The sequence below is a fragment of the Coffea arabica genome, chromosome 6e, assembly GCF_036785885.1.
Source record: "Coffea arabica cultivar ET-39 chromosome 6e, Coffea Arabica ET-39 HiFi, whole genome shotgun sequence".
NCBI lineage: Eukaryota > Viridiplantae > Streptophyta > Magnoliopsida > Gentianales > Rubiaceae > Coffea > Coffea arabica.
In genome coordinates this window covers 2,082,706-2,108,297 of record NC_092321.1, presented here as the reverse complement: position 1 = coordinate 2,108,297, position 25,592 = coordinate 2,082,706, and the positions used below count along the sequence as shown (strand labels likewise).

The following is a 25,592-nucleotide window of genomic DNA, read 5'->3' as shown; positions in this document are numbered from 1 at the left end:
CATTATTCTCATTCCTCCCCCTTTATTTCCCTCTCTCTATCTCTCTCCTAGCAAACCCTTAGCTGATGCGATTCTCCACTAGAGAGCTCCAAAAAACACATCAACCTTTACAAAAAGAGAAAGAAAGATCAAATTAGAACCATGGTTTTTTCTTCCATTCCAGCTTATCTTGATCCAGCCAACTGGCAACAGGTATGGGTTTTTCTTCAAGTGTTACTATGCTTTCAATCCATGGCCGCTTCTTTGCCAAAAAAGCAGCTTGTTCAAAAGATAAAAATATTCCCATCACTTTTTTCTTTAATTACGTCTTCGTCTTCTTTAGTTTTTGCACATCTTTTTTTTTTTTTTTTTTTGAATATACACACCAGATTAATTATAAGTGGTGGCGGTATATCATTTTCTGCTATTAAATTTTCGTTTCTTAAGTCTTGGGGTTGTGTTGTACTTGTAGCCATCCAACCATCAAGCCGGGAATAGCAGTGGAAACCATCCTCCGCTTCAACCACCAGCGCAGCAACAGCCAGTGCCTTCTTTCCCACCTGCTCAGCCTCATGCAGGAGGTGGGCCGGGTGCGGTCTCTATTAGGCCCGGCTCCATGGCAGAACGAGCCCGGTTAGCTAACATACCTATGCCAGAGGCAGCCCTAAAGTGCCCCCGATGCGAATCACCAAACACCAAGTTTTGCTACTTCAACAACTACAGTCTCACACAGCCTAGGCACTTTTGCAAGACCTGCAGAAGATACTGGACTAGAGGAGGAGCTCTTCGAAACGTTCCTGTTGGAGGTGGATGTAGGAGGAACAAACGAACTAAAGCAACTAGTTCAAAATCTCCTGTCAGCAGTGCTGATCGCCAAACCACCTCAAGTTCCACGGGCACTGTTTCCTCTAACAGTACCCCATCTGCTAATGTGTTAGGCCTCACACCTCAAATTCCACCTATGCGGTTTTTATCTCCGTTGAGCCAACTCAGTGATCACTACAGCCCTGCTGGAGACATTAGCTTGAACTACGGCGCAAATAATTCAGCTCCATTGCTGGGGACAAGTGAGATGAACTTTCATATAAACCCTAATAATCTGCTTAGCTGTGGACTTGGTGGTGGAGTGGCTTCCCTTCTACCAGGTGGCGGCATTGAGCAGTGGCGGTTGCAGCAAGCCCAGCAGTTCCCTTTCTTGGGAGGGTTGGAAGCATCCCCACCCGGATTGTACAGCCAACTTCAAGCAAGTAGCGTCGAGCCCTCCGGATTTGTAGGTGAAACGAGCCATCACCATGTGAGGCCTAAACTTTCATCTTCCATTCTGACTCAGCAAGCTTCAGTTAAGATGGAAGATAATCATCAAGAGTTGAACTTGTCAACGCAACTTATGGGGATTCCGGGAAATCATGATCAGTGGAACGGTACTGCTGCGGCTTGGACAACAGATCTTGCTAGTTTTAGCTCTTCTTCTACTACAAATCCCTTATAGCATGTAGAAGTACATGGTGAAGTTATTAGTTATCCCACCAGCGAGCAGTCTAATGGTGAAGCTCTATGAATTTAGTGACTAATTAAAGCTTCCACATAACTCCTCTATACTCATGTTTCGCGGGGTGGTTGAATGATTTCAGTTCTATGACTCGTGAAGGAATAGGTCTTTCTCAGATTGACCAGAAACCCTAGAGCTTGTTAGGTTCATGTTTAGTCACCCATTTCCGTCTTATGTCTTTCTTTCACTTCAGTTTTTTTATTTTTCTTTCGTTATGTTAAACAACCTCGAGAGGGTGAGAATCTTAGATGATGTAGCTTTGTGGTAGAAAATGAAGCTTTAATTTCCTAAGCAGTTCAAAGGGCTGAGCTGAAGCCTGAATCTGTTTCAAGTTATTAACATCATTTGGTACGTTCTCATGCATCCTCTGAAATAGTGGTCCGTTGTAACAAATGTCTGGTGAACCGAAGCAACAATCTTTCAGTACTGATGAAATATGTGACTCAAATGAAGCTTATGCCATTTATATTTAGTGTTTTTAGTATTCTTTTATAGGCTAATTTTCTGATTTCTCTTCTCCAACACCGGTTCCTTGCCGGCTTAAGCCATGCGTAATTTCATTGAGTGTGCCACTGGAGAAGAAATAATATTTAACTGATTGTTATGCAGTTATAGTATGCAATCAATGGAGCACAGACGTTTTTGTTGGCATATATAAACAGTTTTTCCTAGTGTTTGAATCAGATATCTTCTTTACCTGCCAATGTGGTTACCTGCAGATTATCAATCGGTTGTTTAATTACGTTCAATTGAAGAGCATTTGGGGTTATAGTTATAATTGGTCAATTTTATGATTGGTTTCTCATGAGCGTCCATCTTTAGTACACCTCAATCACACCTAAGCTACCATATGAATTAGACATTAACAGATACTACCCAATCTTACATTTATATGTTTTTCCTAATTAACATTACTTTTCCAAATTGAATAAATCTTATATACACTGACGGTGTATACATTATCACCATTTGATTCATGATATGTGTGTAAAAGTTGAATTTCAAATTCAAATTTTGCATAGTTGTCTTTCATTTAACGCTGATAGTGTATACACCATTAGTGTAGGGAAGATTAATCCTTTCAAAATATGAACTTTTGAAATCTATCTTGATGAGCACTCGTTAGAGACCCTTGACTTGGGTTCCAAAGAAATTTATCATGGATATAGTATTGTCATAACTTCTATGTATGTGTCATAAAGTTGCATGGTTATTGGAATTCTGGGAATTATTTAAGATTAGCAGCAAAAAATGAGAAAGAAGAAGTTATTGAAGCATTCATGAAATTTAGCAAAACGCATTCATATGCTTTCAATTCGCAGCGGCTGTTAAGCACACAGCAAGCGACCTTTTCTAACTCGTCATTATCGTCAAAAGAAATCTGAACTACTTAGTTTTATTGAGCACAAACGCATGAAACTCAACAAGGGTGAAGTTTCTAAATTACCAGAATGTGGGGAACATATAAGTCCTGATCTTTTGCCAATTTGGTCGTAACTTGCATTGGAATTGGACTGAATAATTTAGCTGCTAGGGTTGTTACTGGACCTCTGAGCATTGGCAATCGAGAATGTGAGATCTCAATGGTTTTTATTTTTTTAACATTCCAAGGAATAATTTTTTTTTTTTTTTTTTTTGCTGCTGTTGATCCCCACATTTGGCATGGGAGGATTCCGAGTAAGTTACTCTCCTATGAAGTATGTCAGGTGGGTGCAGACTCATCATCTCGCCCCTGAAAAGAGTCATTTGCCTAATTCTTTCCATGTTCGTAAGGGGGCTTAGTGGCTCAAACGTCCCAAAGTACTAATTGTTAACAGACAAACGGGGATGATCCAAATTATCCACTTTCGTACCATCCCTGCTATTCTCGAGGAAATCAACCTGGAAACTAGTACGTCTCTTTTGTAGCAATCCAGATATTTTTACGTAATTTTCTAATAAGAACAAGAGAGAGAGAAAAATGAGTGTAACTAATGATTCCAAAATAAATAGGGGTTGGAGTGATCCCCGCTTCTTTAAGTGATCGAAGCAACGAACTAAAAATGATGAGCAAAGGAATAAAGTAGAAAATGACGTGGATAGTTGGAGAGGCCGAGAAAGACAAATGCAGAACCGACACCGGGTTCTTGAAAGATGCCAAAATCTTCTCCGCTGACGAGGGAGTGCCATGCAAATTTTCCTGTGCCCCTCCTCCTTCTATAGTACAATATACATTGTCCTGTGTTCCAAATTCCCATTTTCCAATTCCCGATGCTGTTGTTAATTGTTAATCTAATAATCTTCCCCGGGGCTTCAGATTCAGAATCCAAAGTTACGTTACAATTGTCTCGACCTCTGTTCCCCAAGAATCACGTGAAAAAGGAAAGGAACAATGCATGAGAAGAGGAGAGCCATCAGCATTTTGAGTCAAAGCTGAAGAAGAAGTCCGCCTACTATTAATCAAAAATTGTTCTTTTACTTGTTTGCTGCACGCGATTGGGACTCGCGTGAAACTACTCAAAATCTCTCTTTCTGGGTACGTCCCCAGTCTTTTACTTTATTAAATAAATTCGAAGATCCTTTTTAACGATTCTGGGCTTCCTTCGCTGTTTCCTGTGTATCCATAAATTCATGCTTCTGACAACATTGAAATCTTTTTGTTGTTTGGTCCAAAAATTTTGAAGTACCAGTAGCGTAGCGTTAATCCGCTTTTGGTCCAGTTCAGCATCTATGCTTTGCCATGCCTGCTTTTTCGTACCGCAAGTGCCGGGGCTTGTGATCATCGGTCCATTCTTTTATCAGCACTGCTACAAAATCGCTACTAGAAATTAATACGTACAATAATATTAATACTTCTTTTAAGTTGTAACATAACTATGTCGATAGGCTCTGCAGAATCGGCCGGCCTCCGGCCGTACGGGCAAAAGCTCTAAACAACACTCCATACTATGCAGTTCTTAGACAGTTAGTCGAAGAAGATAAACTTTAGCATGTGCACCGTTGCCTGCCTTTACAGTCTTATTCAGCGTTTTACTTTCTCGTATTCTACGCACAAGATTACTGATAAATCATCCTGATTACCGGGAAGGGCCTGTTCCCTGAGATGATCAATGTTTTCCATTTAGCTTCTGTTGTTGGTGACATTTTCGCTTTGTAGCTGATGAGGATACCGAATCAATCATTTTTAGTACTCTTGTCTTATTCCTTCTTTTTTTTTTTCCATTTTCGTTATTTTCAGTGCTGTTGTCATTCACCTTGTTATAGGGTAATCAGAATTAGTGGTCGTGAATCGTGTGCGCGTATTCTTCTTCTCTTTAATCTTTTGCTGTAGTCAAAATGGGATTAGAATTTTATGGTTTAATTAATTAGAAGACTAAAACTTAACGGTCAATAGTCGAAAGGCAAAATGTTAAATTTCCTAATAGTTTGATGGGCACTGTAGCATTTTGCCCCGGTTAAAATTCATCTAACTTGTTGTAAAGTTTCGAATCTTCCTTGAGCAAAAAGAAAAAAAAAAAAGAAAAAAGAAAAAATCACTAAGGATTATGTTTTGGCATTAAGAGAACACGACCCATTTAGATCTTGATCGTCCCTTGATCAATTTGGTTTCTAGCATATTCAAAATTTTTCCTCCAAGGACAAATTGTCGTGAACTTAACTTAGTAATTGCTAGCATTAGAGGATGAAAAAAGACAAACCGAGCGTGCATGAAGTTGTGATAATTAATGGCTCAAGTAAGACATCAAAAATCAGGAATAAGTTGCGTTCAAAATACTATAGGCTGGTTATTTGGATCCAGATGTAGAATAAATCACACTATTAATTAAGAAAACAAGTATACAATAGTTCAATGACACCAAGCCCCAAGTATGAAATATAAACAATATACAACATTTAACGATTCACCTATCTCTATGTAGAGAAGCACGCACAAGAATATAACTTTATATAATTTCTTTCATCTCCTAAAAACTCTCTTTCTCTGACCCCATGTATGATGCTACATGCTGCCCCCATCATGTACTACTTCGTAGTATGTCAACTTTCACTTATTTATAGGAAATAACGGTTAATTCTTAAACTTATGTAAAATGGGAAATAATTTCTAATTTTTAATTCATACAAATAGAAATTTGCTAAACTACTACTTCAAGTAACTAAAATAATTAGAAAATTAGTTATTTTCACACAAAACAGGATTTCCTACCTAGAAAAAATTAAGCTAAATTTCTTGACACTGGTTATATACTTGCGCACACACTATGGGAAAAAGGGAAAAAAAATTTATGTGACACGGTAGAGTACAACGTTTGTGGTGCTTCTACTCGTAGTACTTTGGTTTTTTATTTAATATTTTTTTCTAGGTTCCAGCCATAATTCTTGATCCCCCAAAGGAAGGGAATCTTTGGATTGGGTCGGTGGTGCATGCTTTTTCGAGAACCAAGGCTGATTGGCCGCTTATAACCCTGGACGAATAAAGCGATCCAGTCACACCCAAATTTTTGGTCAAGTGAATTGGTGTTTGGGTCTAACGTTTCCGGAAAAAAAAAAAAGAATTGGTGTTTGGGGTGGGGAGATCCCCAAATCTCCAAAACCCAAAGGAAAAAATCAGTCTTGGGTAGTAGATCTCGCAATGTCACACTAAATTCCACTACTATATATAAATGTCTCGTAATAAGATACTTATACGGAGAATATTATTACATTTGTGGGCAAAAAAGTGACGGAAATGATCGCGTAGTTGATTATCGGTCGGTTGATGGTAATCAATAGCAGTAGGTCTCTACGCCGTACGTCCTCAACTGGCGAGTTTCGGCACCCAGACCCAAAAAAAATCGGTGGGAGTATTTCCTGTACTCTTGGAAGGAGGAATGAATGTACTTTTGTGCGACCGTTGCGTCCTGTAGAGTGGAATAATTACGGCTCGGAAATCCAAGCCCAGGCTACCGGCGTGGAAACCATCCAATTAAAACACGGCACCCGCCCGACGGACGACGGATATTTGATACATGGAGTGATTATTAAGAAAGATGAAAACACCACTGCCAGCTGCTAATCCATGAGCATAATTTTTTCTTTTTCCGGGTTTGTTTGAAACCGTAGACAGGGATGTTAGTCTGGACTAGGATAAAAAGGTCGTGCGGCGTGTGTGATGAAAGAAGCTGTACAATCACTGTATCAGCTTTTATCGCTTTTTTTTTTTTTTTTTTTTGGTGACGTTCCTCATGTGGCACAGTTCACTCTAAGTCCATTGAACCACTTGATGTTCAAATTCAGTAAAACTAATCCAGCAAAGTTCTGTATTTGGCTCAAGTTTGACTCCATTAGAGTAGAATAGAATAGAAGGTAACTAAGACTGGAAGAATAAACAAACTAAGATTAAACATTGAGCATTAATCATTATAATTACACTCCTCAACCGTGTGTGAGATGGGGTCATGGAATTAATAACCATCTTATAGTATATACTCCCTCCGTCCCACTTTGATAGTCTTGTTTTCCTTTTTCGTCTGTCCCAAATTGTAGTCTACTTTCCCATTAAGGAATGTAGTAATCTTTCAAATTATCTAAAATACCCTTATTAAATATCTTGTTATTAATACATTGTTATTAAATACTAACCACTACATTGAATACATTGAGCTTTTCCAATGCATAGATAAATGAAAAGTCTATCTTAGCATAAGGGTAGTTTAGGAAATTATTAATCTAAATTTATGTTTCCAACCAAATTAATTACACTTTCTTAATCTGTGTGAAAAAAAAACCAAAACTAACAAAACGGGACGGAGGGAGTATAAAGCGGGAGGAAGCCGTTTGGTGTAAATAAACTGTATCATTTAGTGTATTGCTTAATCTACCTTATTTTGAAAGGTAATTACATTATTTAACTGCCCACCCGACAATCTCTCTACATCTGTTGAATTAATTACCATTTTTCCGAGGGAAAAAATACCACCTCTTTAAAATACTAAAATAGTTGAACTATTTTAAATTATTATTTTTTAATAAAAATAATAATACTAATCCTTTTTAAATTTTGTTATTAATTACACACGCATTGGCTGTGTCCTCAATCGGTAGTTTGGGTAACACACGTACTTGAAGAGCTTCCAAGTTAGAAGCTGGAATCTGCAAGCCACGGCCCACGACTCACAAACAGTGCTACACTTGTCTTCAAACCAGACTCCTCTTCAACCTCACACGGTCCGGATTTGGTTTCTCTCCGGTGGATTATCTCTCGATTCTCCACAATGCACATAATGCATATTTGGATGCATGAAATGTATCTTTATTTATTAGCAAGGGACATGATTATTTTAAATTTAACTAATTCTAAATCTTGTTAATAAATGAAAACACATGCATTCAAATAACCATGCATGAAATTTTGACATAATCCACCGGAAATTTTAAGATAACTAATTCAACGTTTTATGGCTCTCAATTATTCTACAACTATACTAACTACTGAGGTTACTTACTCGAAATCCCACCAGCTACTGAGGTTACTTACTTTCGGGTTCACTTGGTCCGTGAGCGCGGTTAAACAAAATTGCTTTTACCATCAGTTTGAGGTCTCCAATTCATTGAAGAAAATGAATAATCAACCACTCTTTCTTTGTTGCTTTTTCTTGTAATTTGTTCTTCTTGTTCTTTCGTGCTTGATCTACGAAAAAAGCAGTTAAAAAATTGCTTTATAAATAAACAAAATAAAAAAAATGTTTTACTAATATGTTTACGATTAAATAATTTTTTTTTTATAAATGATGACCAAACCAAAAAAATCCCCTATGTATGTCTGTCCCTTTCTTTTTCTCCATCCTCGTTCTGGATGCTGCTGGATTTCCTTAGGGTGGAAGAATTTGGTTGGTAGTTGGTTTCACTGTTTGATCTTTCTTGTTCGGATGCACAGATTAATTGTGAGAACATAGGCACTGTTGATGAAAGACAAGTACAAGGCATCCTATGTTTACTGCCGGCCTTTTACATTTCCTAAAAGATGGAATTGACCTGCATATCAATTTTGTAAGCAATCCTAATCGGGTTGGTTGGGAGATGATCCAAAACTATTCGATTCTCGAATTAAGTACGATTTGATAAAAATTTGTTTGAAATGTGTTCGCCAATTAATTTAAGTCAAGTTTAAATATTCGATAGCTTTCAAATACAATAAAAAGTTCGATCGAATTTGATTCGATAAATAAATGAATCAAATTCAAACAAAATTTTAAACTCGATAAAATAATCAAATAAACTTGTAATTGGATTCATTTACACCTCTAAACCCTAAACAACTTTCGCTGTCCTTTGAAATACTCTGGTACAAGCTCTTACTTTTGTTGAACGTAATAGTTGGGCCTTTAAACACTTGGGACGACCCAACTAAGAGGCCCTTCCAGTCTAGATGAGCGACTCTTTTCTGACTTATCCTGATGTTAGATATTTAATTGTATTATTCGACACAGCCTGCAAATCACCAAAATGATTTAGATTCCATCATCCTTCCTTCGATTTTCGTCCTCTTGTGCATGCCACGAACGGATGAAATAAATACGCATTAGTCCTTTTCCACTCGCGACAGCCTACAAGTGCAAATGCCTAAAGTGGCGATAAAGACTGAACTTGATGGATGACTGAAAGATTAGCAACTCCAGAACCTTGACGGTCACTTGATAGATATGAAGCACTAACAATTGGAATTTTGTTCATTACTTCCTTAATTGGCACAAAACAGAGGGAGGAGGACTTTACAGCTTTTTATGTCTCATTTGAATCTAGAATTCATGCAAATTGATCACAATAGTTTGTGAAAGAACGTAAATTTGCCCTCAATAAGTTGCCATTTAACAGCTATGTTCGGCATAGCCTTTTAATTCTTCATTCCACGAGGCTGCTACTTAACTGGCACGAAACCCTCTCAAGTGTTGCTGATGAGCTCCACTTCCACCTCAAAAAAGTATTTGCTCAGCCAACCAATTATCCAGCCGTCTACTTTTTGTTATGTCGGAAGCTGAAACGGGCCAAATGGCTAAAGGGCTTATCTTCTGCATCTGTACCACAGCAAATCATCATTCATGTGTGGAGGATACTCAGCAGACAACGAGATCTTTCTACATTTCAAGATTGTTGAAAAATGAAAGGATGAGTAAACTTTCCAAGTGTATAACCAGTTGAGTTACTGTTTCTCATTCAAAAGCAGAAAACTCACAGTTTCGAGTATCAATGGTCCAAAAACAGATTGTCAGTAACGTTCCACACGAACCATCTGATTACTTTTTGACAAACTTAGGTATTCCTGATTGATTTCTTCGGGGTTAAGTCGAAGCTGCTGGTTTATACAACCTAAATAATTCAAACAACTTTTAAAACTTGCCTTTTTTTTCCCCTTACGATAAGGGAGCTTTACAGTAGCGTCACCCTCACTTTTATGTTGAAGGTAACAGCCCCATGTCCCTCTTCTAAGTATGTTTTCGTAATTTCTACCGATGGGAATACTAGACCTTTTGGTTATCATTGTAGTTTACCAACTCTGAGCTTCTTCTTTTTTTTTTTTTTTTTAATTCCTATTATTGATAATAATTTAAGGATTTTTTTTAGGAAATACGTGGAATTACTCTCTAATCTCTCACATGGTATAGTTTTTCTTTTATTTTTTTTTTTGTAGTTTTTGTCCTCTAAAATCCAGGATTTTATGCATATGCATGCGACAAGTGAATATGAGCTTTCAGAATCCATAGAAAAATAAACATTAGTTATAAGTTACTCGTGCGTGGCATTAATATTTCAGCATGAATTAGAAACATTTTTTTTTTGGTTTATTTGTCAAAAAAAAAAAGAAACTTTTTTGTTTAATTTTCTTCCTTTACTCTTGGAGTGTTTTAAGGTTAGGACCTTTGAGTGACATCCATTTGAAGACCTTTGCGGGCTTCTGATGAGTCAATGCAATACGATGTCAAACAGACCCAACACGAGAAAACAAAATTGTCTATTACCGTGGTGTTGAGGCTAAGTTTGATGGTATCCAAACTAATGACATCTCGAAGCCCAAAAGTAACATTTGAAGATGTCAAGCCCACCAAACAATTTTGGGCTTTGCCGTTGGATCTGGCTCGGTGATCTATTTCAAGCAAATCCTTGGAATCTACTGCAAAACTGCGCCAAGATTTGCTCTAGGTTTTGTAGTTCCAACTCTTTTTTTAAGTAGTTAGTTATTAATTGTGGAGTTGGTCAAAGTTTACAAACGCGTACGTTGGCAAGTTTGTAAACTATCGCGGTTTGACCCGCAGCACTAGAACTGGAGTGGGTCCATCATCCATGGTTTGGTTTTCCGCATTCATTGTTGCCCCCAATGAATGTGATTTCATTGTTTCCCCAATGAATGTGATTGTGTACATTCCTACACAGAAAAGTCATTTGTGATAAACCTAATACCCATAAAAGTCTCTCGTGATTTTAAAATATACAACACGACACTCTGTACTTTGAACTAAATTGTAAAGATGACGGAATCCGTTAAACTTAACTTTAAATGACTTATTGGAACAAAATTTTTTTTTTTATACCTAATTTTTAACAAATATATTTGTTGTACCCCTTAACCCTCAATTCTCTCTATCTAGAGAATAAAACAAATGATTTTTTTGAACTGTCTTTTGCTTAATTATATCAGAGCATTTTTGTCATTTCATCCATTTCCGTTAAGTTTAACGGGTTCCGTCACCTTTATAATTTAGTTCAAAGTACGGGGTGTCGTGTTTGTATATTTTGAAATCATGAGGAGCTTTTTTGTATATTAGGTTTACCATAGGGGTTTTTTGGTTTTTTACCCTATTAAAAATTAACTTAACGACACACTTTTATTTTTCAATATCTTTCACTCACACTTTTTCCTCTTACCCTGTTTAATAACTCGATTCAATACTTAAATTTAGTGAATTTAGATTTTAAGTTTTTAACATGTTCAAACTTGTTTGATAATAAAAAATTAAATATTTAAATTAATTAAATGACACTAAATTTTTCAAACAAAATTTGATTTCAAAAATAAGTAATAAACTATCCACTTATCACTTAAATATTATAACTATTTAAATATATTAAATATAATACGTAATAATTTAATAAAATTCAAACTTCAAATTTGTCAGCTTCACACATTTCAATTTTCATCGAACGTACCCTTATCCTCCATTTGCTTCTGCAAGCTTGCTTACTCCTACTAGTAGTAGGCCGACTTTCCCAACAAACGACAGCGGATTCCCACCCAATAAACCGGGCCGCGTTGAAGATTCAAACAAACTGACCATGAAGTGTAAAAGTTAGAAAAACAAAACAGTTGAACAGAAAAGTCAAAAGCAACCCGACAAAAAACTGCAGGACCTCTTTGTCTTAACATTCAGGGCCACTCTACTCCGGGAGGCAAAGGTTAAGAAACAATTTGCAAGAGGTACGTCGCCATATTAGAACACATAACTTCGGTTATCACCAATTATCCTAATTTCGAACGTCATTTTATTGAACTTCGGAAGATCATAATCATGCCAATTAGCTTTAGTCGAATGTAATCATTTTCTGTTTTTTCGATCATTACAGCAGCCTCTTAAGAATGAACTCACTAATTGGGCTATAAATTGGTAAAATTCTACCCAACTGTTTGCGGAATGATGTATTGAACGCTGGTATAATATCCACTGCAGTAGGACTATCAGTACTAATATTAAAGACACTAACCGGAAAAGAAGCATCTTGTAGTAATAGATAATCTTCCAACAAAATTAGTGTACAAAATGATAAGAAGGCTTGTTTGTAGTTTGTAGCTTCCAATTTGGTAGATGCTTAAAAGTAGCTTACAACCAATTTATTTGTCATTCGTAATAATCCCTATCAAAATTAGTGGAAAAGGTCCCTGAATTTAGATCTGTCACATTCCAGAAAGGCATAACTTTCACAAATAGAGAAAAAAAAAAATCCAAAATTTTTCCCCTTTATTTTGGGGGTTAAGTTAATGTCAAACTAACAATCTCGTAGGTCCTCTATTTTCATCCACTGGCAAAATCCCAAAAGCGAGGTGTATCATACAGCCGCTCCAAAACTAGGCGGGGAGGGGGGTCCAAACTAGAAGGCCGCTGCATTACTCCGCTAGTAGTAGCAGATTGCAAATTCCGCGCTCCCACTCTGCCATCTACATCAACAGGCATCTCCCCCACCACCACGTCCTCTTCCTCGGTTTCTCCTCGTTGGTAGGTGGCGACTGGCGAGTGGAAAACTAGTCAGAACGTTCCGCTGAATGCCAGCATAAACTGAAAAAAAAAAGGGCAGGAGATCACCTATGGGCCAGGCAGCGAGTTGCAGAGTGTCGGCGGCCACTGAACATGAACTATTCAGTACTGTCCAAAATGGGGAGTTGGAAACAGTTGAAACTATGGTTGATGAAGATCCTACTATCTTGGGACTGACCACTGTCCATGGGAGGCTCTCCGCTCTACACATAGCAGCTGCCAATGGGCAGAATCAGGTGGGCTTTTGATCTTTACAAGTGGTAGTACAGTGCTACTAGTTTTTCCGTTTGGATACGCACCTTTGTTGGTTCTCGAATCTGGATATCTATAGTTCCTCAACTCTGTTTTCTTGATTTTAATTGGCCGAATTGGTTATTGGTTCCAACTACCGTTTTTTTTTTCCCTTCTAGGTTCTATCCATGCTTTTGGATCGGTCTTTCCATCCGGATGTTTTAAACCGCCACAAACAGGTAAAGATGAATTGAACTTGCGGTAGTAGTACTAGAACAACCGTTCCAGTCTGGGAGGGATACTACATATTCTGACTTGATTGTTCTTCGGTTGAATGATAGACCCCATTGATGTTAGCTGCTATGCATGGGAAGCATTCCTGCGTGGAAAGGCTCATTCAAGCAGGAGCTAACGTATGATGATTGCATTTCTTACCCTTCTTTTTCCTTTCCTTTCTTCGTTTCTCTCCTCTTTTTGGTTTGCTCGATTCACTGCTAGATAGTTACTCGATGGCTGGATTAACTTGTCAATTCTCGTTTTTCAACTTCTAGATATTGATGTTTGATTCCGTGAATGGAAGAACCTGTTTGCATTATGCTGCTTACTATGGTCATTCAGATTGCTTGCAATCTATTCTTTCTGCTGCCAATACCTCCCCAGTTGCCCAGTCTTGGTAATTATCAATGCTTCCACATTTTCTACTATGAACAAAAAGATGAGACAATAAAGGAAGGCACTGAAGTTCTTTCGCGTCAATTGAAATTCCAGGGGATTTGCAAGATTCTTGAACATAAGGGATGGAAATGGGGCAACCCCATTGCATTTAGCAGCCCGCCAAAGACGAGCAGAGTGTGTTCGTTTGCTATTGAGTAAAGGGGCTCTGGTGTGTGCCTCCACAGGTGGATACAGGTATAACTATGTCTAGTACTTATTTGAGTATGCTGCTTAATTTTGTTACAATGTAGCGGTATTGTGATGGTGTATTGTAACATGGATGATTTCCTTGTGTAGCTGCCCAGGCAGTACACCACTTCATTTGGCAGCACGTGGAGGTTCGTTGGAATGTGTTCGTGAATTGCTTGCTTGGGGTGCAGATCGACTTCAGAGAGATTTGTCTGGGTGAGCTTGCAATCACTTTATGTATTCTATTGAGTTCGTTTATGATTTAAGATTGTGCCCTATTCAATGTTATTTATGCTCTCCTCCTCAATTTAAATCAACTGTAAAAGTTAAAAGGGAAGGACTTAAATCAAATCCATGATAAAGAAGATTCCGAGAGGAGGTTACTGGAATGTTTTGTTCTCTTAGAAGCTTTCTTTGCATACGAGTCACAATTAATGGTAAGAGAAAGTGACTGGTTACCTTGACAATTGAGATTGAGAAGGATGATAGCAAAGGTCGAGTAGGGGATCTGGAGTCTCACGTGTGCAATTCGATGGGAGGGAACATAGCCCCAGAGGGCCACAAGCTACCAAGACTGGAATACTGAACAACGATCATTGCTAACTCTTTCTAGTCAAGTGTGAGGGGCGGCTTTTGTTGTTTCTGTAGATCTTAAACCTTCTAATTATCCGTTAAATCATGGCTCAGATGGATCGCTAGAGTTGTTTATTAAATTCACTTATAATTTTGACATGGGGTCTATGCAGGAGGATACCTTATATGGTTGCCTTGAAGCACAGGCACGATGTATGTGCAGCATTATTAAATCCTTCAGCTCCAGAGCCTTTGACTTGGCCATCATACTTGAAGTTCATCAGCGACCTTAGCCCCGAGGCAAAGGCACTATTAGAAGGGGCCCTAATTGAAGTCAATAAGGCAAGGGGAAAGTTGATCTTGAAGGGGATGCCTGACACAGATGTACCAATTGCCAACTCTGTGGCTGGTGATGTTGATCCTCAGGTAATTAGCCTACTGAAACTTTGTCAGTTTCCAATTGAAATTACACGACAGCTAGAATGGCTTGATAAGAGGGTAGCTGCGGACTGCATAATCTTGTTAGGTCCTAAACATGGGTAGCCATTTGCTTGCACCTATCCATGGTATATAGAGTCCTGAAAAGTAAGAACAGGATGATAATTGAGAAAAGAAATTCAGGAAGTATGCCTGGAATATCTCTGGACAGAGGAAGCAAATGCTTCCCAATATTATATAGGAAACTACCATATCTGCTCATTTAACTTGATAAATTGAAATGAGAAAATTAATCAAATAATATATGCATCGCATTCTTGAGCTTTAACCATGAGGGGCATTCATGTTCAATGACAAGAGACTCTCTATCAGGTAAGCAATGTCGAGGTGTGCTGCATCTGCTTCGAGCAGGCGTGTACGATTGAGGTTCAAAATTGTGGTCACCAGATGTGTGCCCATTGTGCCCTATCCTTGTGTTGCTACAACAAACCAAGTCCTTCGACCAATATTATCAAGGGACCCGTCTGTCCCTTTTGCAGAAGCAGTATCACTCAGCTAGTTGCTGCAAAGATCTGTGCTAACGGTGATGTTGAACTGGATTTATGTCCATCACAGCCAAGGCGATCACAAAAGTCATTCAACCAGAGTGAAGGTAGTAGTAGCTTCAAGAGCCTGTCATCCTTGGGTTCATTCACAAGGATAAGTGGGCGCAAGTTTGCTGCTGATGGTGATGAGGGGTTCGATAAACGGTAGCCATTGCTGCAGATACATGCTCAAGGCCGCAGCCTTTCGTCAAGGTCTAATTTTGGCATCAATGGACATCAGGAATTGTGCTCATTATTTGCCCAAATCTAGAGTAAGAAAGTGAAAAATCAAGAGACCGACTACCGAGCCACTCTTTAAAAAAGTCGAAATTCTTGTCATAAAAGGATTTTGAAGGGAGAACATTGACATGCTTCTGTGGAAGCTCAAACCTCGCATTTGATAGGGCAAGTAAAGTTTGACAGTAGTACTAAGTTTCACCTCCGAGGAGCATTGGAAACCCATAAACAAGAAACCTCTCCGTTCGATAAATACAATCAATTTGCCCTATTTAGTCCAAGTATGTTTCACTGTAGTAATCAGGGCAACTATAGGACAGCGAAATGCACACTACGCACTCTTGAGTAAATAGGGCAAATATTTATTCAAAAAGTTGCGTCGCCAACGGAGGTAGGGAACTGCTAAAACCCTTTTGCAAACAATTATGGATCCATCAATGTCATTTGTTTTTGGTGGATATTAGTTCAGCTCTCATTGGACCAAAAAAAGTCAGGCATTTTAAGACATAATTATCTCCCTCGAGAACCAAGAGTAAGGGAGACATTTTGCCTCTTGCCAGTTGCGAAGAGCACAACTGAACAGAGTGGTCGCTAAGTAAGTCAAATTTCCCCGGGAGAAAAGCAATCGATTGCATAAGCCTTTCCCCATAGCTCATTACGCCATAATGACCCTCGGGAGAACTTTTGACTAAGGAGAAGGAGCCAACTCCAACTGTTTAGACATTGGCAAAAGCATCAAGAAATTATAAATCATCTTCTCTAACCCGGGCACTTGAATTCCATGGAGTGGGCTCATGACACTTTTCAGCCTTCACATTTGCATTCCGCTCTTTTTTTCTTATATTTATGGTGTAGCTTTTAGTAAGCTATAACAATTTCTTAACTCTCTATAACAATTTCTTACATGTTTTCGGCGTTCACCTTGTGACTACACCAAATTGAATTTTGTTGTGTTACATCTCTTGTTAAATTCAGATATTTGATGCTTTGATAACTTGTACCATTAGTTTCAAAACTTGTAAAGCAGTTAATTTTTAACATAGAAAGGCGTGGATTTAGCATTTACTCCTCAAAATTTATTTATGCACTATTTTCTGTGAACAAGCTAAGAAGAAGAAAACATAGCAAAAAAGCCTATTAAGGAATTGGGATATTTAACAAAAATCCCGTCCCACCGATGGAGGGAGGGAATACCAAACCCTTTCGGCTTTTGAGCTGTGGATCAGCTCTGGTTCTACAATATTCTTCTGTTTTTGGTACATATGGATCATCTCTCATCCCAGAAAGAAAAGAAAATAACCCAAAAAAAAAAAAAAATCTCCAGCATTAAAGACGTCCCTCCAGAGCCTAGTAGAGAGATACATGGCCTTCTTGAGAGTGGCATTTGCGTTTGCTGTAAGAAACATGGATAGCACATGAAGGAAGAGAACTGAATGAGTATTTAGTGTGTCAGATTTCCACACAGACAAGAGAAAAGCAATGGAGCTCCATAAGCATCATCTTGGAGTAAGCCTTCTCCTAAGCTTCTTTCGCCATATTGACCAATATGAGTACTTGATCGAGAAGGAGCAACACGGCCTTCGACAAACAATGCATTGGTATCTGCTGCAGTCGGAACTCGAGACAAATTGTCAGTCCCATAAATTAGGGGGCTCCGACTCCTCCTGTAAATGCTGGCAGCTAGCCTCTCGGCTTCAAGCAAGTGACCAAGAGACGGAGTGTTCTTAATGCTTACAGCATCAGTGCTCAGCCTTGAGCAAAGTGAGAATAACCAAGCTTTTGATTTGTAACTACTCCTCTTTTCTCTCAGTGGATCAGGTATTCTGCCCCTTGTTGATCTTCGAGAGAGCTCTAGAAAGCTAGAGATGCCTATGAGGCTTCCTAGAGTAATGCTCTTATCACAAAAGAAAGAACCTGTGGACTGAGACAAGAAAGAGCAGCAAAAATCTGTGAATATGTTCAATGACTACCACAAGTTATTCTAACTAAGCGTGAATTCGTAAGTCTTGGAATCTCATATCCCCAACTCCATCAAATGTTGATTACCTTTTCTTGCATGCTGTTCAAATAGCTTACCTAAGTAATCTTAACATTTGACCTGCAAAAGTTTGGAAGCCAATGCCCCAACCATGCCTAATCCCATTTCTCAAGCCCTAGAATGAGGAGTGAAATTAGGCCAGGAAGCATGAAAGGCGGTTTTCCCCCTGCGAGGTGCTTATTGAAGCCTGAACACACACACACACAACCACACACAAATCTACTTTGGCCTATGACGCTGGATTATGACGGATCTATATTTTCACAATGACATTGCGTGGCATATGAGGTTAACTGGTCCAGGAGATTAAGAAAAGGGCCCAGCATGGAATTTAATTCGGTGCTACAAAATTCTTTGCTTCTCAGCAGGCGCATTGATTAATTGCTGATCATGATACTAGATAGGAATAAGTTAAGATTTGGAGAGTAGTATTAAACTTCCAAGTACATTTTTTGATAAACTTAGAAGCATACCGTTTGTTGATTCATTAGATATGAAGTGTGTATGGGCAGTAGGTGTAGAAGTGGAAAATGCCTGCACCCTGCACTTTTCTACTTAATCATGATGACTCGTAAACATTTTGGAATTGGTAAGCATAGAAGAAAAAAAAAGAGCAAATTCTTGCTCCTATTATTCTCCTGAATTTACTAGTAGAAACTTAAGAATTATACACAGCATTCCCTCATCATCCAGTTGTTATCATGATTCCAGGAAGAAAAGGAAAGGAGGAGGAAAAGAAAAGGGAAGAGAAAGCAGGGCCCATTAAAATGCCATCATTGGAAGACATGTGAAAAATGTAAAGTGCTTCCAGGTTCCAACTTTTAATCAGCACAAACATGACTCAGCCGGACACAGGAAACTAATATGAAACGATACATGCAGAACAGAGTTAATGCGCCACTTTTACAGAGAAATTTTTGCAGTCAGTTCCATTATTTATGCATCATCAATCGAAGAAAGGACTTGAAGTCGTCGCTATTATTATCGTCAGAGACCAACATGAAATGAGGGATATTCCCACCTGCAGTTAGTTTCATGACATGAAATGGTTGCAGACGCACGGGCACCTTAATTCACCCATAATTGCTGAAAATATAACAAATCACTCTTACAAAGAATTAGTGGATTGTTACTACCATTTAGCAAGACATTGGTAATCGGTCGTCTTCAATAATAATCGCCAGGGCAAAAAAAATGCACTCAGAATTTATGGCTAAGGGAAAAAAAAAAATGGAGAACAGTAGGCCAAAAGAAGAGAAACAGGCATGCATCATATCTGTTTTGGATAAATGTCTCTTTAATCGATTACTAGCACACAACTGTACGGCAGAAGATTGCAAACAGTACAATGCTAGAATGCGACGCATAAAAGTAGTATGCATATATTTATTCACATCCACATCTCCCACCCAATATCAACTGGAAATTAGAAACAGAAAAATTAAAGAGCAGCAGTTTGTGGTCTGACTGAAAATCTGAAAGTGGAGTCAGTGAAAATATCACACAAACCTCTGTATCAAGAGCAGAGGAAGAAGCGGTGGAGGAAGTTGGGGAACCAGTAAGCAACGTGTTGAAGGAAACCGATCCATCAAGTTCAGGGTTTCTGGCTAACCCAACTCTAACATTAAGTGGTCGGAGCCCAAGAGGCCACCCACCCTCTTCCTGAGAAGTTAAACAAACCACTTCACCCCAAATTCAGCAATCGATTAATAGTAATGCCATGATAGCGAAAGCCCGTTTCAGTTTCAGCAAGGCATACAAGACAAGAGTGTACGCGTGTGCGTGTGTGTGCGTGTGCGTGAGAGATGATAAGAGGAGGAGGAGAAGCTGCCATGGTGCAGCTAGCAACTAAGCAAGTAAAGGTAGTAGAACCTGCTGCGGTGCCATTGCTTTGTCGACTCTTATCTACCCGAGCAGTCCAAGTTCATTTCCGTGCTACTCCAGCATGGAGGATCAATTGAATTAATATAGGGGGCTACTTTTTTTTTTTTTTAACTGACAGGACAGGACTGTTCTAAGTGAAGTACTCCATTTGGCGTTTAGGAGGGGCAAACAGCAAAAAGGCGGATCTTACTACTCGAGTATCCACTTAGCCACCACCATAGAGTGTCCACCTCAGGATGTGAATTAGCTGTCAATTCCTACGAACCCTACCATGGCTTTTATGGTACTTACCACTCGAGCTGCCCATATATACCCAGACTGGCAATACTTATAGTCATAACAAATCCCCTCAAAAATGAATCATTTCAGAGGGTTAACGGAATTACGGTCAGCTTTGGCTTATTTCTTTGCCGTCTTTTTGAAGTGTCAGCCCTAGTGGTCGCAAAACTGCAAATCTACTCCCATACATGGAGCAGATTCGTACTTGGCGGGATGTAACAACCAGTACCCAACTCGGCAGCGAACTAGCTCTGGAGTTGTTAGCTATCATATGTCTTATAAGATGGGAGGTTAAGAGTTTAAATCTTCCCTTCCATTAAAATTGTCATTTAACATGACTTTTCTTAGATTCATATGAATGTTTAATACACCTGTATGGTTTAATAGTGATTTAGAAGTAGGAGTAGATGTAAATAATAACTAATAGGTAATAAATACGAATTCCGTTACCCTTCTTTTGTCCATCTTCTGGTTTTTCAGTTTTTCCTTTTTTTTTTTTTTTTCTAACCAACAACCCTAAAGGTAGTCGCCTGCCCTTCCAGGTACAATGTTAAACATAAGTACATAATGCATCGTATATGTTTAATGCGAAAAATTACGCCGTATGAGTTGGGGCTTAATCTGAGTCCTGAGTAGAGTAACATGACTGGTTTGCTTCCATATTACCAACAGAATAGATTGCGTCAAAAAAATCTGTTTACGTTGGCAGAGGAACTTAACAATCCCTTCTATGATTGGAAAATTAGGCCTTGTTTGGACTCTTACCTTTTCCATAAATACATTTTTCAATCACATTTTTATCTCGTATATATATATATATATATATCAAATCGCTACAATAATTTTTCTACAAAAAATTCAAAAAAATACGATCCAAATTTTCATTACTTTCAAAGTCTCAAACAATAATTCCATTCGTATCTTTCCTATAGAACATAAAAAATTGAAGCTTTTTGAGTCTTACTAATTAGTCCATACTAAAGCTGAAATTTCATTAAAAATTTCCCACACAAAGTAGAACAAAATCACCCTACTCCCCATGTAGTAGAGAATCATAGCTACCACCGTGTTCCGACAAAGCAAATGCAAGTCATTAATTATCAACATGTACCACTTCCTTCAAGAGTGGCGATGTCAGCGGACGCGTTAATATGATCACCAACCTTCTACATGTAATAAAATAGTACAAGCTTAGCCTACGTTTCACCAATGTCGAACTGTGTCGGTGTTGTCAAAGTAAACACAGTCGATGGTTTAGGAGAGGTTATTTCCAATTTGATGGGTACAATTGAACACAGGAGATTTGATATTCGTATTCCCCATTTAACTTTTAGCACTCCAATTCACTCGCTAAAAATATAGCATCCATCAAATGAGTGCTAGAGACTAATTAGAGAGTGCAAATATCACTTCCCTTAAACGTTGATATTTTTTTTTTCCAACAAACGCCTTAAACATTGATATAGCGTGTTGGATTTTTGTGCCTAACTGTATGGTAAAATTGGAATTACCAATTGCAAATACCTCTGATCCAGCAACAACACCAGACCTGTAAAAAGGTTACACACGGGGATGCGAACAGGATGCTGTTCCATTTCATGATCATGATCCCATTCCCCCGCCGAAAAAACATAGAATGTGTTTGGACAGCCAATTATTTGGCCAAATATATTTGCTGACATCACCATTACAATTTCCAATACACCTTTTTATCTTCCCAATTACTTTTTTATCTCACATACATCACATCACAAAAAGTGCTACAGTAAAAATATTTCAAATAACTTACAATCCAAACACACTAATAGAATGGAATATCATTCACGATTTCAAGGATGGACAGCAATTGTGGGTCCATTACTTTATTAGACCGGTCTTTGAGAGCTTAGATCGACTGGCGGCAACATCAACAAGCTTGTCTGTTGCTTTATGTAAACTTTGTTCCTGCAACAGGATAGTTACCACAATACCAGACTTTACAATGCCTATTATCTTCGCTTTAAGTACGTATTGCAACAGCACAAATGACTCGAAGTACTAAACACAGATCAACAAGCTTTTCTGTTGTTTTATGTAAACTTTGTTCTCGCAACAGTAGAGTTACCTCGATACCAGATTTTACAATGCCAAATTCAGTAGCTATCATCTTCGCTTTAAGTGCATAGATGATTGTTGCATATTTTAAGTGGAAGAGATATTTTGGATAATTCATAGGGCTCAAATAAAATTAGGACGAGAATTCAAACAAAAAATAAATTATTTTGAGAAGCTATGTCAACTGTAAAATGGGTTTCGAACCATAAATGTTTGCTGTGAGATTTCTTTTGTACGTCAATTTGTGACCAGAAAATGGTCAACTTCTATTTATAACACACTATCAGATAGCTCTTCGCTACAAGCTCAAAAATACAATGATCTCATCGCATGTACAATGTTATACAACTTACAGGGCAATAGCAATTGTCAAAGCTCAGAAACCGTTGTCATTTTCAGCACAATTTTATTCAGAGTTAAGAATAAGGTCAGCCCGCCCTGAGCTTTAGCAAGAAAATCACACATTCTTTGACTAGTATTAAAATGCTTGGTTTGGTAGGGAATCTAGACGCTGAGATTGAATTTTGGGTGCAAAGCATTCTAAGTTCTGTCACTAAGCACGGCTTGCACCAGGACGATATTCTCCAATACCAAGCAGATCCTGTAAATATCTGAAATTAAACTCTTTCTTGCTAAATTAAGCAGACTGTAAATTTTCTTTTCTTATTAAATCCTTGTTCTAACATAAAAAACAAAACCTTGTAGAAGAAAAGGCAAGCTAGGTCATACAAGTACTTAATAAAATATTGGAGATGCAGATAATATTGTCTAAGTAGAGCAATGTAGCTACAAATTGCAGCCCCAACTCAGGCTAGCACCGGAAGAAGAAAGCAGAAAATGCATTTGATCCTGAGCCTAGATTAATTACCGTATGGTCCCAACTCAGATTAGCACCGGAAGAAAAAGGTAGAAAATGCACTTGATCCTGAGCGTTAATCACTGAACTCATAAAGTACATCAACATTTAAACCAAACCTTGAGTTTATGACAGACTTTAACAAAGATGCATCAGACGTTTCAATTTGTTTCCAAGGGGTTGATTTTTTTTCGGTTATGGGCTTGAAATAGTACCATTTTTAGCCATTTCAAGGCAGGGATTTCTCTTTAATAAAAAAACCTCCTAATTTCTGAATCCACTTCCAGAAGACAACGACAGATCATTCTGTCCAAAATTAGCAACCACAAGTGATTATGAAATGAATCTGTAGACGCTTCCCGGCAAAAGAGCTTTTCCCATTATTCCTATTTTTTGAATCAAAAAATTTCTACTAAATCTTTCTTTATTTTAATTTTATTTTAGTAAAAATCTTTCTTAATTATGAACACTAATTGTCCTTAACCGACTTTGCTTCCAGCAAATCATAATAAACCTTTTAGAAATCACGTGCTCAATACATATGAGCCCGTGCATGTAAACATCCATAAGCTTTTACAATTCATGTCATGATTTTGGTCATGCACATATCCGTGTAATTCGATATGCAGTTAGACACACGCACATATGCAGCATGTATATGTATGGAAACCTCAATGATTATTCATGTACAAGGGCCATGATATGGCAAATTCCTCACCAATAATTAAAGAATGATAAAAGTAGCACAATGTTCAGCATTCAACAGTCTAGTCTAACTGAAGTTATCATGTCCATAATGCATTTACGAAAGTAACGAAATCAGGTAAAAGATGAGCAAAATGAAGAATAATTATACATCTGATGGAGATGCAGTCAGCAGAAGCATATACCACTAGGGGTATGTCAGAACAAGTCCGTTGAGAAGGAAACCACCTACCTGACATGCCTTATTTTTGGCTCGGGTTTCAGCTGTGCTTGGAATATCATGATTTGGCTTCAGAAACCTCTTTTCTTGCCTTTCACATGATCCCCATCCATCTGAATATCTACCACCTCTAGGTAAATGAACAATAAGAAACAGAATTCATACAAGAGCCATTGATATTTCAACAGAAAATAAGATCCTCTTTCAAAAAAAAAAAAAAAAAACACTCTGAAAAGGTAAATGACATACTGCATGTATGCCCGAACCACAAATTCTGCTCGCAGAACATTACGGTTATCATCAAATTCAATTGTCTTATCTTTAATTTCAAAGGATAGGTTGAAGTAAAAAGCTATCTTCCTCCAACCTACAGCAGAAATTTGCCACTAAAAAAAATCAATCAAGCATGGCTGACATATAGACCAAAAAGAAATAAAATAACAAAAATTGGATGCTTTGATGGATTACCTGACTTTTTAATGTAACGGTATCCAGAAATCAGGGTGTAGTCATTTTTCTCGAGAATCTGTAGAGGAATATGATTAGTATCATTTAATCATGCTGCACCACACATTTTAAACCAACAGGAGAACTAAGTTTCCTGCTTGGTAATTTATTCTGAATTTATACACGTCCATAATGCCCATTAGCCCATCTTATACTTCAGAAATCTGCTTCATTTGAAAAATCTGTTGTAAATTTAGAAGTTGAATGCTAGTAAAGACAGAACTGACGCTTTTTTCTATGCTTGAATTAAGCATAAGAAATTACACAACAGTCATCCACCGGAGTTAAATTGTACCTCAAATAAAAAGGTATAAATTATAAGGATATCGCTGGAAGAGTAACACTGATAATGCAACAGTGAAATGTAATGGAATTCGTCAAACTATTCAGCAAGTCCACTAGTATATAGAGGAGCTTGAGGAGAGTAGAGACTGAAAGAATACAGAGCAGTTCAGAAAAAGGAGAAGCAAGCATTGTATATATGACCTAGAAACTTAAAAAAAAAAAATCTGATGAAATTAAAGCTTTAAATTTACCGCCATAGCTGCATCTTGATATTCTTTGAACAGTGAAACAGTCGGAAACCGACCAGACAAGCTATGCCTCGTGAAGCTCTCTGTTTCTCTGTCCTCGTGATAATCCGATCCAGAAGGAGTATTACCACTGGTATAAAATCCCGTGATTGCATAGCTTTTGGTCTCGGACGGGGAATGCACCGGAGGCGTAGTCGGCGTGCGCTGCACGTGCTTCACCACGGCTAAAGGCTGCGGACTCATTTCACTCAGCTCCGACGCACACCGAGGGTGCGATCTGGCGAGTTTGTGCGGCCTGTGGTCGTGTTGAACCCAAGGCTCCTGCAAAACCTCTCCGTCGGAGTGATTCTGGTGGCTCCTGGGGTTTTTCGGGAGTTTAGTTTGAGGTGAGGGAATTGGGAAGGGGATGGGGGAATTGTGCTTGAGCGGGAGGGGTTTGCGAGATTTAGAAGCGGAGTAGGCGGAGAGAGAAGCGGCAGCGGCAGAGTCGATGACCGCCCATAGTGCGGCGTCGTCGAGATCCTTGTCGGCGTCAAAGGCGCAGTTGTTTGGCGACGCCATTTATTTGAATCTGGATAATCCTAATAGAGTAATCAGGTTGCTAATGGGCCTTATGCAAACTTATTGTAATGCAGCCACTCTAGTTCCCCCCGATTCAACGGATCACAATCCCGCCTCATGACAGTTTGAATTTTAGGTTAAATACGGCGACGTAGCAGGG

At 38.4% G+C, this 25,592-nt stretch overlaps 4 protein-coding genes across 4 annotated transcripts; 2 read left to right on the top strand and 2 right to left on the bottom strand.

Annotated features, from left to right (window-relative positions):
• LOC140009264 (dof zinc finger protein DOF2.4-like) lies at nt 1-2,000 on the top strand. The gene is made up of 2 exons (XM_072054304.1): nt 1-192; nt 452-2,000. The coding sequence occupies exons 1-2, from the start codon at nt 142-144 to the stop codon at nt 1,466-1,468; spliced, it is 1,068 nt and encodes a 355-aa protein (XP_071910405.1). The 5' UTR covers nt 1-141; the 3' UTR covers nt 1,469-2,000.
• Nucleotides 2,001-12,611: 10,611 nt separating this feature from the next.
• LOC113695467 (putative E3 ubiquitin-protein ligase XBAT31) lies at nt 12,612-16,036 on the top strand. Its single transcript, XM_027214580.2, has 8 exons — nt 12,612-13,025; nt 13,200-13,259; nt 13,362-13,433; nt 13,572-13,693; nt 13,789-13,929; nt 14,032-14,139; nt 14,670-14,922; nt 15,307-16,036. The coding sequence occupies exons 1-8, from the start codon at nt 12,840-12,842 to the stop codon at nt 15,685-15,687; spliced, it is 1,323 nt and encodes a 440-aa protein (XP_027070381.2). The 5' UTR covers nt 12,612-12,839; the 3' UTR covers nt 15,688-16,036.
• Nucleotides 16,037-17,053: 1,017 nt separating this feature from the next.
• On the bottom strand, nt 17,054-19,813 carry LOC113695468 (uncharacterized). The gene is made up of 3 exons (XM_027214581.2): nt 19,666-19,813; nt 19,303-19,455; nt 17,054-17,676 (listed from the first exon to the last, which is right to left on the bottom strand). Exons 1-3 carry the CDS (start codon nt 19,678-19,680, stop codon nt 17,197-17,199), a joined length of 648 nt encoding a protein of 215 aa, XP_027070382.2. The 5' UTR covers nt 19,681-19,813; the 3' UTR covers nt 17,054-17,196.
• Nucleotides 19,814-21,643: 1,830 nt separating this feature from the next.
• LOC140009263 (uncharacterized) lies at nt 21,644-25,518 on the bottom strand. The gene is made up of 5 exons (XM_072054303.1): nt 24,875-25,518; nt 24,300-24,357; nt 24,081-24,198; nt 23,844-23,961; nt 21,644-22,651 (listed from the first exon to the last, which is right to left on the bottom strand). Exons 1-5 carry the CDS (start codon nt 25,430-25,432, stop codon nt 22,604-22,606), a joined length of 900 nt encoding a protein of 299 aa, XP_071910404.1. The 5' UTR covers nt 25,433-25,518; the 3' UTR covers nt 21,644-22,603.
• Nucleotides 25,519-25,592: the final 74 nt, after the last annotated feature.

Bases quoted from the DNA above. Each gene is read 5' to 3' on its own strand.
- LOC140009264 (XM_072054304.1), top strand. From the start codon at position 142: ATGGTTTTTTCTTCCATTCCAGCTTATCTTGATCCAGCCAACTGGCAA. The intron at 193-451 runs GTATGGGTTTTT...TTGTACTTGTAG, and splicing joins ATCCAGCCAACTGGCAACAG to CCATCCAACCATCAAGCCGG.
- LOC140009263 (XM_072054303.1), bottom strand. From the start codon at position 25,432: ATGGCGTCGCCAAACAACTGCGCCTTTGACGCCGACAAGGATCTCGAC. The intron at 23,962-24,080 runs GTATGTCATTTA...TCATTTACCTAG, and splicing joins GTGGTTCGGGCATACATGCA to AGGTGGTAGATATTCAGATG. The intron at 22,652-23,843 runs GTAGGTGGTTTC...AGATATTTACAG, and splicing joins CCAAAAATAAGGCATGTCAG to GATCTGCTTGGTATTGGAGA.
- LOC113695468 (XM_027214581.2), bottom strand. The intron at 17,677-19,302 runs GTTTGTGTGATA...TTCTTGTCTCAG, and splicing joins CCTCTGCTCTTGATACAGAG to TCCACAGGTTCTTTCTTTTG.
- LOC113695467 (XM_027214580.2), top strand. From the start codon at position 12,840: ATGGGCCAGGCAGCGAGTTGCAGAGTGTCGGCGGCCACTGAACATGAA. The intron at 13,026-13,199 runs GTGGGCTTTTGA...TTTCCCTTCTAG, and splicing joins CTGCCAATGGGCAGAATCAG to GTTCTATCCATGCTTTTGGA. The intron at 13,930-14,031 runs GTATAACTATGT...TTCCTTGTGTAG, and splicing joins GCCTCCACAGGTGGATACAG to CTGCCCAGGCAGTACACCAC.